The sequence below is a fragment of the Meriones unguiculatus genome, chromosome X, assembly GCF_030254825.1.
Source record: "Meriones unguiculatus strain TT.TT164.6M chromosome X, Bangor_MerUng_6.1, whole genome shotgun sequence".
NCBI lineage: Eukaryota > Metazoa > Chordata > Mammalia > Rodentia > Muridae > Meriones > Meriones unguiculatus.
In genome coordinates, this window is record NC_083369.1 from 122,241,222 (window position 1) to 122,254,795 (window position 13,574).

Genomic DNA, 13,574 nt, shown 5'->3' on the forward strand with positions numbered 1-13,574 from the left:
CCAGTTTTTAATTGGGCTACTTGATTTGTTGCTGTTTAACTTCTTGAGTTCTGTATATTTTCTGGATCTTAGCTCTTTGTCAGATATAGGGTTGGTGAAGATCCTTTCCCAGTCTGTAGGCTGTTGTTTTGTTCTGATGACGGTGTCCTTTGCTTTACAGAAGCTTTTCAGTTTCATTATGTCCCATTTATTGATTGTTGATCTTAGAGCCTGTGCTGTTCGTGTTCTGTTCAGGAAGTTGTCTCTTGTACAAGTGAGGTCAAGGCTCTTCCCCACTTTTTCTTCTAACAGGTTTAGTATGTCTGGTTTTTATGTTCATGGTTTTTATGATCCAGTTGGACTTTAGTTTTGTGCAGGGTGATAAGTATGGATCTATGTGTTTTTCTACATGTAGACATCTAGTTAGACCAGCACCATTTGTTGAAGATGCTATCCTTTTTCCATTGTATGGTTTTGGCATCTTTGTCAGAAATCAGGTGTCCATAGGTGTGTGGGTTTATTTCTGGGTCTTCTATTCAGTTCCATTGACCCACCAGTCTGTTCCTATACCAGTACCATGTCATTTTAACTGCTATTGCTCTATCGTATAGCCTGAGATCAGGGATGAAGATACCTCCAAAAGGATGGAGATATCTCTTATTGTAGAGAATTGTTTTAGCTATTCTGGGTTTCTTGTTATTCCATATGAAGTTGAGAGGTTTTTTTCAAGGTCTGTAACGAATTCGTTTGGTAATTTGATGGGAATTGCATTGAATGTGTACATTGCTTTTGCTAATATGGCCATTATTCACTATGTTAATCCTCTAAAACCATGAGCATGGGAGATCTTTCCCTCCTCTGATATCTTCTTCTGTATCTTTCTCCAGAGACTTGAAGTTTATTTATTTATTTATTTTTTCAATGTAGTTTATTCAGGAACCTTGAACAATCATCGGACCCTGGGGAAAGCCAGCCCACAGCTTAAATAGCCTCTGGGTAGCCATCCCCAGCGTGCCACGTGGGCAATGCAGATAGGTCCACATACATGGAAGCAAGCCAGATCCTCAGCCTTAGCCAAATGTGGAGTTGTTTGTGACAGAGAGCACTCACCATCGGGAAGGTGGAAGGCGGAAACCAGCTCCATCTTTAAGGCGCGGCATTACGCAGCTCTCTACAGTTCCCCCTTTTTGTTTTAGACGCATCAGGCAAGAGTAGAGGTCTGATCTCTGATATTAGAAATAAATTGGGACTTTGTACCGATGTTCATTTAGGTGTCATCCACCCAAAGAGCATCAGACCTGTCCAATACCTTTTTCTCAGAGGCGGGACCTGGGGCATCAACCCGCATGCAATCAGACTTGCTCTTCTTTGGGTCGAAAGCGGCTGACCCTGAGTGCAGTGCTTAGCCTCGCACTTATACAAGTCTTTGAATTGCTTGGTTAGAGTTACACCAAGGTCTTTTGTGGTTATTGCGAAGGGTGTTCTTTCCTTAATTTCTTTCTCAGCCCTTTTGTCTTTTGTATACAGGAGGGATCCTGATATTTTTGAGTTAATTTTGTATCCAGCCAATTTTCTGAAGGTGTTTATCAGCTGAAGGAGTTCCCTGGAAGAATTTTGCAGTCTTCCATGTTAGTATCATATCATCTGCAAATACTGATTCTTTGACTTCTTTCTTTCCAATTTGAATCCCCTTGATCTCCTTTAGTTGTCTTATTGCTCTAGCAGGACTTCAAGAACTATGTTGAAGAGATTAGGACCCTTGCCTTGTCCCTGCTTTCAGTGGGATTGATTTAAATTTCTCTCCATTTAGTTTGATGTTGGCTATAGGCTTGATGTACATTTCCTTACTGTGTTTGCTAAGTTCCTTGTATCCCTGATCTCTCCAAGACTTTAAACATGAACGAGTGTTGGATCGTATCAAATGCTTTTTCAGTATCTAAGGAGATGATAATGTGATTTTTTTTTTCAGTTTGTTAATATGGTGGATTACATTGATAGATTTCTGTATATTGAACCAATCCTGCATATCTGGGATGAAGCCTACTTGGTCATAGTGGATGATATCTTTGATGTGTTCTTGGATTCAGTTTGCTAGTATTTTGGTGAGTATTTTTGCATCAATGTTCGTAAGGGAGATTAGCCTGAAATTGTCTTTCTTTGTTTGATCTTTGTAGGGTTTAGGCATCAAGGTGACTGTGCCTTCATAGAATGAGTTTAGGAATGTTCCTTCTGTTTCTATTTTGTGGAATATTTTGAACAGTATTGGTGTTAGCTCTTCTTTGTAGTTCTGGTAGAATTCTGTGCTGAAACCATCTGGTCCTGGGCATTTTTTGGATGGGAGACTTTTGATGACAACTTCTAATTTTTGAGGGGATATAGGACTATTTAATTTATTTACAAGATTGTGATTCAGCTTTGCTAAATGGAATCAAGAAAATTGTCCATTTCATTTAGATTTTCAAATTTTGTAGTGTAAAGGCTTTTGAAGTAAGACCTAATGATTGTTTTGCTTTCTCACTGTCTGTCATTATGCCCTCATTTTTGTTTCTGATTTTGCTGATTTAGATATTTTATTTAAAGTATACAAGTGATTCACATTTGTTCTTTCTCTGAAAATTAATTGGCTCTTAAAGTTAGAAGCATACATAATTAACTAGGTAAAAAATAGATTGGTATATTATGAAAAAATAATTTATCATTAAAAATAATATTTCTGTATAATCATTTCTACCTGATCCTTTTTGTTTGTTTAGTTAGAAGTTATCTTTTCTTTTTACCTAAAATACTTTGTGTATTCACAAGCCTGGAAGCTTGATCTAGGGCTGTTGAGTCAATGGTATAACACTTGTCTTGCATGCACAATGACCAGTGTAACAAACCCAGACCAAAAGAAAACAAAATTCCTGAACAATACACCTATGTTCAATATGCCTACATACAAGTTCCCTACATTTTTTTTGCTTATAGTACTCGCTTCTCCTATACTAGTGAATTATTTTCTCACTGGTTCTAATTGTCCTAAATGATTGATTCCCAATTTTAGATGAAACGTTAGTTTATGGCACATTTTATATATATAGTTACTGTGTCATGTATTTAATATCATGTCTCAATATTCTTATCTACTTCTCTGCCAACAGATATTAAGATTCCAGCCATTCCTTCTCTCCCACCACCATATCCACACATATGCACATGAGTGCACGCACACAAATGGGGTCACTCTTACTCATGTACTCAAGTATGCCCACCTGTGCTGATTTTAGTCCTATAATATACTCCTGTGGATGTCTGTTATGCCTTTCCTTGTTCTCTGGAAATCCCATTGTGTCTCTGGTTTCTTTTTAACTAGTTACTAACTTTCATCACCTGTTCTATCTGTAGCTTTCTTTTGGACTTGGATGCTTGGATTGACAGAAGTAATTTACATCAAATAATATAATTTGTTGACTTCCCTAACAGGCTCCTTGTATTATAGTTTGCTTTGTAAAAGTATATCATTACTCTAAATATGACAAATTGAAAGTCTATGTATCAGCATCCTGTTGAAGTAAATAAATTGATTTTTAAGTGAAGACAGTGGTTTTAGCTCTATGACCATATGTATTGTCGTGCCCTAAAAACTGGGCTTGTGAGACAAAGAGAAGCGACAGGGGTGGAGGAAACATACTTGGAAAGGAGATGAGGTTGGGTTTAAAGCTTTCCCCATGGTTAAAAAAAAAGTATACAACTTGAATTGTTGAGTTCTTGACCTGACTCTGCCACTTATTGGGATTTTTTTTTTTAATTACTAGCATAGTCATGTGTCCTCTGGAATGCTGTTGTCTCTGTGGGGAAATGCATCTTCACTTCAGGTCTTGTGTTCATGACTGAACCTTCCAAGAAAAATCATCGACTCTTATGTACAGTGGAAATGTGGAGGTCTGTTCTTTGTATTTTTCATTTACTCATTTTCTGGACTTGCTGCTGTCAATGCAGTGCTTTGAATTTAGGAGATCTTCATAGATACAACTTTCCCATTCATGTTAAAGTAAACAAGAACCTTGCAGGGATTATTTCTTTTGTTAGCACGGATACAGTCTTTGCAATTTACAAGGAATATTACCTTTGGAGAAGAGAATATTCAAATATGGCATAGCTTGTCATTGTATGTTTCTAGAAGTTTGTGGTTTGTAAAGCAGTGAAATCCAGAGCCATCTCAACAAATTTCTAAGTGTTTGTAATTTCCTTAGTAGATTATAATTCATTAAGGAAGGAGGATGTTTTGTATTGTTATTTGGACATTTTTGTTACCCTAAAGCAAAAATCCAGCAAACAAACAAAAACAACAAAACAATACGAAGGACATAATATATGAGTTAACAACACATTTCCTCTCTGATACTCTAATAAAAAAATATTGTAGATCTGGAGATATGTTTTACCAGTAGAGACTTTGTGTAGCAATATGTAAGGCCTCATGTACCATCCCCAAGCCTTGTCCAAACACATAAACAAAGTAAATATCAGTGACCACTGGCATCTTGCTTTTGTGTGATGATGATTTTGATGTTTCTGGTCCAGCTTCCTATCTAAAGTGGCAGAATCCCAATGGTGGGAGGGAGTAGACAATGTAGCAAAATAGTTCAACAGTCAGTCAACAGGATGGGAGAAAATCAACTATACTTCAAAGAAGGGGCTAACACCCAGTATTTACAAAGAATTGCAGAAACCAAATTTCAAGGAAGTGAAACTGTCAGTCTATAAGTGGGCAAATGAAATAATAGAATTTTCATAAAAAAGAAAGAAAAGGACTAAAAATTTTAAAAGTTGTTCAGTATCCCTAGCCATTATGGAAATGCAAATTAAAACTTTGAGATATCACCTCATTACAGTCAGAATGGCTATCATCAACATATCACAATAAATATTGTAGATAATGTGGGGGGCTTTTATTCACTGTTGATAGGGGTGCAAATTAATACAGCCAGTGTAAAATCAGTTTGAGATTTCTCAAAAAAAAATAGAACTATGATAAAATCCAGCTATACCCAGAAAACTACATAACTATGTACTCCATGTTCATTGCTGCTTTATTCAGTATCGCAAAGAATTAGAATCAAACTAATTGTCCATCAACAGATGAGTGGATAATGAAGATAAAGAGAGAGAGAGAGAGAGGAGAGAGAGAAAATGCTAATCAGCTCTTAAAAAAAAAGGTAATCTCCTGAGTGAGGTATCCCAGAAGCAGAAAGACACACATGGTATATACTCACTCATAAGTGGATAGTAGACATATAATATAGGATAAACATACTAAAATATGTACACCTAAGGAAGCTAACCAAGAAGGAGGATAAGATACTCAATCTTCATTCAGAAAGGCAAACGGACTGGACGTTGGAAGAGGGAGAAAACAGGGAACAGGACAGGAGCCTACCATAGAGGGTCTCTGAAAGACTCTACCCAGCAGGGTATCAAAACATATGCTGATACTCATAGCCAAACTTTAGGCAGAGTGCAGAGAATCTTATGAAAGAAGGGGGAGATAGAAAGACCTGGAAGGGACAGGAGCTCCACAAGGAGAGCAACAGAACCCCAAACTCTGGGCACAGAGGTCTTTTGTGAGACTGATACTCTAACCAAGGACCATTCGTGGAGATAACCTAGAACCCCTGCACAGATATAGCCCATGGCAGCTCAATGTCCAAGAGAATGCCCCAGTAATAGGAACAGGGACTGTCTCTGACATGAACTCAGTGGCTGGCTCTTTGATCTCCTCCACCTGAGGGGAGAGCAGGTTTACCAGGCCATAGATGAAGACAATAAAATCAGTCCTGGTAAGACCTGATAGACTAGGGTCAGATGGAAGGGGAGGAGGACCTCTGCTATTATTGGACTGGGGGAGAGGCATAGGAGAAGAAGAAGGAGGGAGGGTGGGATTAGGAGGGGACTGGAAAGGGGGCTACACTGGGATACAAAGTGAATAAAGTGTAATTAATAAAAATAAATAAAAATTAAAAAAGAAAAAGAAAGAAAAAGGTACTCACAGAATTTCCAGGAACATGGATGGATTTAGGATGTATAATATTGAGGGTGCACAATCTCACAGACAAAAAAAAAACAAACAAAAAAACAAAAAAACACTTCGTGTTCTCTCTTATGTGTGTAACATAGCCAATAAAATATATATGTGTATATGTAAACAGAATATGTGGGTTCACATAACATGGAGAATAGAGAACAAGACAGGCTATTAGCGAGTGAGAAAGGACTGACAGTAAGAAATGGACACCAGTAATAAAACAGGATATAAACCTAATTGTCTCTCTAGTTCTAGGTCAGTTATGGATTTTTATTGGTTTTGGTAGTAGATAAGTGCATAAATATATATTCAATAGTGACCAAAAGTGTATGAAGCTATGTAAAGCTTCACAGCTTCAGCATAGATGTTTAAACCATTTATGGAAGGAGGTTTGTTGGGATGTATACACTTTGAGTCTGGTTAATTTTGGTATGTGATATTTCTTATTTGTAAGTTTTTATAATAAAATGTATAAACCTTTAAAAAAAATACCTAATGTTTAAGTTTCATGAGACACTGGTGTAAATGCATTGTAATGTTAGCACATTATCAGTCTATGAAACAACCTTGTGAAAGAGGTACTACTAAAGATACAACATTATGAGTCTCAGCATATGCATTTATACACTGATGGGTAGAGTCTTTCAGAGGCCCTGTGTGGTAGGCTACTCTCCTGTTTCCTGTTTTCAGTGCAAGGAATCTTATGAAAGGGGGAGATAGTAAGATTTTGAGAGGACAGGAGCTCCTCAAGGAGAACAACAGAATAAAAGTATCTGGACACAGAGGTCTTCTCTGAGACTGATACTCCAACTAAGGACCATTCATGGATACAACCTAGAACCCCTGCTCAGATGTAGCCCATTGCAGCTCAGTCTCCAAGTGGGTTTCCTTGTAAGGGGAACAGGGATGGTCTCTGACATGAACTCAGTGGCTTCCTCTTTGACCATCCCCTCCCCCCCAATGGGGGAGCAGCCTTGCCAGGCCACAGAGGAGGACAATGTTGCCAGTCCTGATGAGACCTGATAAGCTAGGGTCACATGGAAGGGGAAGAGGACTTTCCCTATCAGTGGACTTGGAGAGGAGCATGGGATGACATGAGGGAGGGAAGTTGGGTTTGGAGGGAATGATAGAGGGGGCTACAGTTGGGATACAAAGTAAATAAACTGTAATTAATACAAAAAATAAAAATTTAATTAAAAAGATACTACATTATGGATGAAGAAATCAAAACATAGATTGTTTTTGTAACTTGGATCTTTGAATTAGTAAAGAAGAGCTGGTGTTATGAATGAGGCTTCTGTTTCTTAAAGCTTAATTGTAATTACTATGCTATGCTGAGAATCCTTTTATGTATTAAAAAAAACAACAGAGACATTTAAATGTTCTCTTTTGTTCTCATTAACAAATACCCAGATACCTAAAGTTTTCATTTTTAGTCATTATTTATTTTAAAACTAATCTTCCCTTTTTAAGAATCTGTAAAAGATATTCTAAAAGCCTGGTAAAAGTTATGCCATTGTTTATTCATTTTATGCCCCTGGAAGTATCATACATTTACTTTGACTATGTAGAACTCCACCAGATTTAATGAATTGGCATTGCTAAGATCTGGGTAAGTTTTTTCTTGTGTCTCAAAGGATGCTGTTACATCACATCAGCTCTGTGCTATGTCCCAAGAGTACCTGTTTACTTTTTTCCATTTAGGTACTCTCAGACTGAATATTCGAATGTTCACTTTGGTGAGAGTAAAGTCTAAAATACCAAATTTTTGTTTTCTTTAAATTCCTACCAATCGGGATCTAGAAAGGATCATTCTGAGTGAAATATCCCAGAAGGAGAAAGACAAACATGGGATATACTCACTTATATAGACCTATAAGATATGATAAACATAATGAAATCTATACACTTAAAAAAGATAAACAAGAAAGAGGACCTGGGGTAAGATGATCAATCCTCGTTTAGAAAGGCAGATGGGATGTGCATTGAACGTATGTCAGGAGTCTACTGAGCGCATCTGAAAGACTCTAACTAGCAGTGTTTTCAAAGCAAAGACTCATGACCAAACCTTTGGCAGAGTACAGGGAATCATAAGAAAGAAGGGGAGTTAGTCTGATGGGGAAAGGATAGGAGCTCCACAAGGACCAAATATATCTGGGCACAGGGTCTTTTCTGAGACTGACATTCAACCAAGGACCATGTATGGATATAACCTAGAACCTCCACTCAGATGTAGCCTGTGGTAGCTCAGTAACCAATTGGTTTCCCAAAGTGAGGGGAACAGGGACTATTTCTAACAGGAACTCAATGACTGGCTCTTTGGTCTCCCCACCCCCGAAGGGAGGAGCAGTCCTGTTAGGCCACAGAGGAGGGCTTTGCAGCCAGTCCTGAAGATACCTGATAAAACAGGATCAGATGAATGGGAAGGAGGTCCCCCCTATCAGTGGACTTGGAAAGGGGCACGGTGGAGATGAGGGAGGGAGGGAGGGACTGGGAGGGAATGAGGGATCGGGACACGACTGGGATACAGAGTTAATAAAATGTAACTGATAAAAAATAAATAAATAAATAAATAAATAAATAAATAAATTCCTACCAATCCACCTATATGCCAGTTTGATGTCACTAACTGGAATGCTGGGTTTATTGAGCACCTGCTTTATGTCATGGATTTACAAATCTGTCATGTTTTTTTTTCTGCTGAGATTCTTATCAAACATATTGACTGATGTTCAAATCCAAGCCACATTATTCTTTTTTATTTAATTTTTTAATTTTTTTATTAATTACACTTTATTCACTTTGTATCCCCCCATAAGCCCCTCCCTTTTCCCCTCCCGATCCCACTCTCCCTTCCCTTTCTTCACGCATGCCCCTCCCCAAATCCACTGATGGGGGAGGTCCTCTTCTCCTTCCTTCTGATCTTATTCTATCAGATCACATCAGGAGTGGCGGCATTGTCATCTTTTGTGGCCTGGTAAGGCTGCTCTCCCCTCAGGGGGAGGTGATCAAAGAGCAGGCCAATCAGTTTATGTCAGAGGCAGTCCCTCTTCCCATTACTATGCAACCCACTTGGACACTGAACTGTCATGGGCTACATCTGTGCAGGGGTTCTAGGTTATCTCTATGATTAGTCCTTGGTTGGAGTATGAATCTCTGGGAAGTTCCCTGTGTTCAAATTTTCTGCTTCTGTTGCTCTCCTTGTGTGGTTCCCATCCTCTCCGGCTCTTACTATTTCCTACTTCTTACATAAGATTCCATGCACTCTGCCCAACAGTTGGCCAAAGCGACATTATTCTAAAGCTTATTATATGTAATACACAATATTGGGCTTTCTTCTCTTTTTGGACCTTTGTTTCCTCACTTAGCAAGAGGTGAAAGGGTGCATTGAGAATCTGCTAAGTGTCTGACAAGAGACTACCCTGCTGTGAAGGTGCTCATAGAAATAAAACTACAATTATGACTCAGTAGAGAAGTCTTTTTCGGCGAGTGTTTTGTGCATCTTTTGGTTTCTTTTGCTTACTAGAGTTGTGAAATCAGACTCTAGACAAATGAGTAGAGTTTCTCTTTTTGGGGGGAAGTATATTCTGTAATTCAACCTGGCCTCAAAATATAAATTTGTATGTAGTACTTAGTATTTGAAAAATAAACACAGGAAATTGTGTGGTTTTTATAAGTAGCATCAACTGGCATTTTGAAGTCTTATTTTGATAAGTAATCAACAGGTAATACATATTGCTACTTTATTATTTAGGAACCATTATATTTAGTATTAACCAGTTATTTAATTGTGTCAGGATGTTATCGTATTTGCAAATTTTAGGTACATTTCTAAACTTTGCAAAATTGAAATCAAATTAGTGTCATTCTTGGCTGCAGTTCCTGAATCTGGGCAGTTTGTATGAAATGGTGACGGTGGAAGCCACACAGTAGTGTATGCAGGAGTATTGGAGGGAGAAGTTGTAGCAGGTGGAAAACATTCATACAATGAAGGTTTTGGAAGCATTCCTTGAGAGAGGAAACTGATAACCAAGGAAGTCCCATGGATGTTTATTGAAGAGAGAACTGGAGCTTAAAAGATAATGAGACAATCTGTGGGTAAAGAATGAGGCAGTTCCTAATAATAGTATGATTGAGCCTAATCATCAGTAAGCTTTTAGGTTTAAACATATTCTTTTTAAAAAGGGAAGTTTACAGCTTTGGAGTTCTTGAAATTATGTATTTTACTCACTGAGGTTTTCTTTGAAAATGTGTTTAAATACACATTTATCTCATATTGAAAGCTGGGATAAATGAGGGGCTATGGCTTTTCCATGTTTGTATACTCAACATCTGGTTATGTGTTGCTCCTAAGTGTTTGTTTAGAGAATAAAATAAAAATTAATTGCGAATAAGTACTCTTTAGATGAATCCAACAATTGGTTACTAGTCATCTAGTCCAAATGACTTAATGACCTTCATTTGCTTGTTTACAGCCTACAAACTAGAACTTGTCTTTGAGTATTGATTCTACTCTAGAATTATTCAAATCCTCATCCCTTACCAAATGGTCTTATTTGATTTTAGCAAACATGATAACACACACACACACACACACACACACACCTGTGTGAAAATCAACTAAAGATGAATGATTTTCATATGGAATTTGTGTTTTATTGGGAATGATTTAAAAATAATTGTCATGTAATTATTAAAACTTCATTCTAGATTACATATGATTAGATTTAAGTATATTAAAGAAGAGATTGTAAACTTGAGTGAAAGTTGATTTTCACTAGTCCGTCTAACACTACAAATCTTCCAATTTACCCAAAAAATGTCTTGCTGATGTTTAAAAAAAAAAAAAAAAGATACTGGATAGTCATGTTGCAGCCATTACTAATTTGAAAGCTTTGTCGCTTTTAGCTTGACTATTTTTAGTGGAACAAACAATTGGTAGTACATATAATAATAACATCCACATTAGGACTTGGGGGGGGCAATCCCAAACTTTGTCAGTGTAAGTTGAAGTTTGTATTTGCCAAGAAGCTCTGGTTTTCTTTTTTCTTTCTTTCTTTCTTTCTTTCTTTCTTTCTTTCTTTCTTTCTTTCTTTCTTTCTTTCTTTCTTTCTCTCTCTCTCTCTCTCTCTCTCTCTCTCTCTCTCTCTCTCTCTTTCTTTCTTTCTTTCTTTCTTTCTTTCTTTCTTTCCTTTCTTGAGAAAAGGTCTTGCTATGTAGCCTTGGCTGGCCGGGTAGTCTCTTTGACCTAGATTACGTAGAACTCACAAAATCCAGCTGCCTCTGCCTCCCTAGTGCTAGAGTAAAGCTATGTGCTGTCATCCCTAGCCCTTTTTGATCTTTTGTGGGATTATACTGTTCTAGACTTTTTTGTTCCTTTCATGTATATGTTGTATAACTGTCAAATTTAATCACTTAGCTCTCATTCAGTACTTAGTGATATAGATGCTATGTAATGTTAACCTTAATTGCCTCCCCTCCCCTGTAATGCTGTATATACTATTATAAAATCATGAATTCAGCATGGTAGCTTTAGTATGGGTTTTTATCTGCTTTGTTCAAAATTCCCCTCACCTCCACATCAATGTAAATAGAATCTTATTTAGTATTTCATTTAAGCCCTGCTTATTCCTTTTGTCCTTCCTGATTACTCTGATTTTATTTATGGCATATTCTGTGAATTTTTTTAAAGCAGTCTTTTTTTCTTTGACATTTTCATACATATATAAAATACTTTTAAATTAATCTCACTTTCCACCCCTGTCAAACCGGTTCCTTCATCTAAATGCCTTTTCCCACATTCACGTCTTCCTGTATGTTTTTGAAAAGATACCTTGTAATCTTACAAGCTTGTTCTGACTTGTTGACACTTAGTGTACAGACTCTCTAACTGGGTCAATTTCAACGTTCCCTTTGAGCTATGTTTTCTTTGTATGCATTGTAAACTTTTTATTTATTTAATGTGTACGGGTGTTTTGTCTACAGGCATGTCTGTGGAGCACATGTGTGTAATACCTGCAAAGTCCAGAGATGGCATTGAATCCCGTGGGACTGACCCAAAGATGATTTTGAGTTGCCGTGTAGGTGCTGTGTTCTCTAGAAATGAGCCAGTGCTCTTAACCACAGACCTATCCTTCCAGCACCTTGACTTTTATTTTCAAGTCCCTGCTTTCTTTGAAGGTTCTTACTTAGATTTTTCTCAAGTGTTACAATCTTCTTTTATTTTTCCCTCTCTGAATGATCTACATATTCTGGGTTTTAATATAGAACTTTAACTGGTTAGCAACAAAAGAGTTGTGTTTTTGAAGGTACTGACAACCTAGTTGTAATATTATAACTTTATAGATTTTTTTAATAATTCCCAAAGTTTGGTTCAAAGTGTTCAGTTTGGTTTGGATGGCTATTTTGGGGTCCATAAATTTTGTTACTAAGAAAGATATTTACTAGGCCCAAAGGCTATTATTCTTCCCCTCTCCAGCTGGATACCAGATTTCCAGACCACATGTGCTGTTGATTGTGATTTTTAAGGCCATTGTGTGACACATTTTCAAACACATTTGCTAGATATGCATAAGAAGATAGGCCCTCCAAACTATAAGCAACCCAAAATCTTATGGGTTCCACTGAATGATGTACTTTCATACTGTGATTGCATGAACTGAGAAGACAATGGAAAACTTGGAGGACATTTTTGGTATCCGTGACACTCATGATTTCTGAGGAACTGGAAAACTCAATGCAACTATTTAACACCAAGTCTAGAATTTAAGTTTCTGAGAGATTGTGCTTTTAAATTAAACTTTACTTTTCTCAACAGTACACACTTCAGAAAGTACAGGAGAGAATTGATCGAGGTAGTGACTATAAATTCATAGCATCTTGTCTAGCACAAAATAAGAGTCTCATAAATGTGAACTATCTTATTTTATTTTGTGTGTATGTAACATGTGTGTCTGTGTAGGTTATGTGCATGTGTACATGTATGTGTGTGCATATAGGGGATAGAGCTTGAGATTTTGTATTTTTCCTGATCACTTTTTACCATAATTTTGTGACAGAGCCGCTCATTGAATCTGGCATTCACTAGCTAGCAACCCATTCCTCCCCAGTACTGGGGCTACACCTCTATGCTACCTCTTCATCTTTGTTTGGGTAGGAATAAGAATTATGGTCCTCATGTTGCAAGGCAAGTGCTTTACCCACTGAGACATCTCCTCAATGTTAACTGTTAATTAACAACTACAAATGAGGACTATTTAACTGATTTACCAGTTTTGTGTGCATGGTAAAATGTATTCAGCTGGGCAAAATACCTTCATGTTTTATTGACTATTTTGTGAACCCTAAACTCACTCTTGGAGTTTTTACTCAATACAATTCCCAGTATCCTACTTGATTAGAAATTAATATAGAGCACATTTCATATGGAACCTATTTATCCTGACCAGAATGTTGTAGAAAAGAATGAACTCTTACAAATGAGAGTAAGGTGGAAATGTGCCAGATATTAAAACTTGGGGCTAGTGTAGCA

General features: G+C 37.3%; 1 protein-coding gene across 12 annotated transcripts in view; it reads left to right on the forward strand.

Annotated features, from left to right (window-relative positions):
* The window catches only part of Mbnl3 (muscleblind like splicing regulator 3), a 118,353-nt gene that overhangs the window by 17,017 nt on the left and 87,762 nt on the right, over positions 1–13,574 (forward strand). Inside the window, exon 1 of one of the 12 annotated variants that reach the window (XM_060375607.1) lies at positions 3,433–3,900. The exons of 10 other annotated variants lie outside the window; for them this stretch is intronic. Coding sequence is in view for 1 of the 2 variants with exons in the window: in XM_060375613.1 (XP_060231596.1) it covers positions 3,880–3,900 (21 nt within the window). In the remaining variant the exon portion in view is untranslated. Of the gene's footprint in view, positions 1–3,432; positions 3,901–13,574 lie in introns of those variants that run through there. One more of the 12 variants, XM_060375613.1, reaches the window with a different exon arrangement.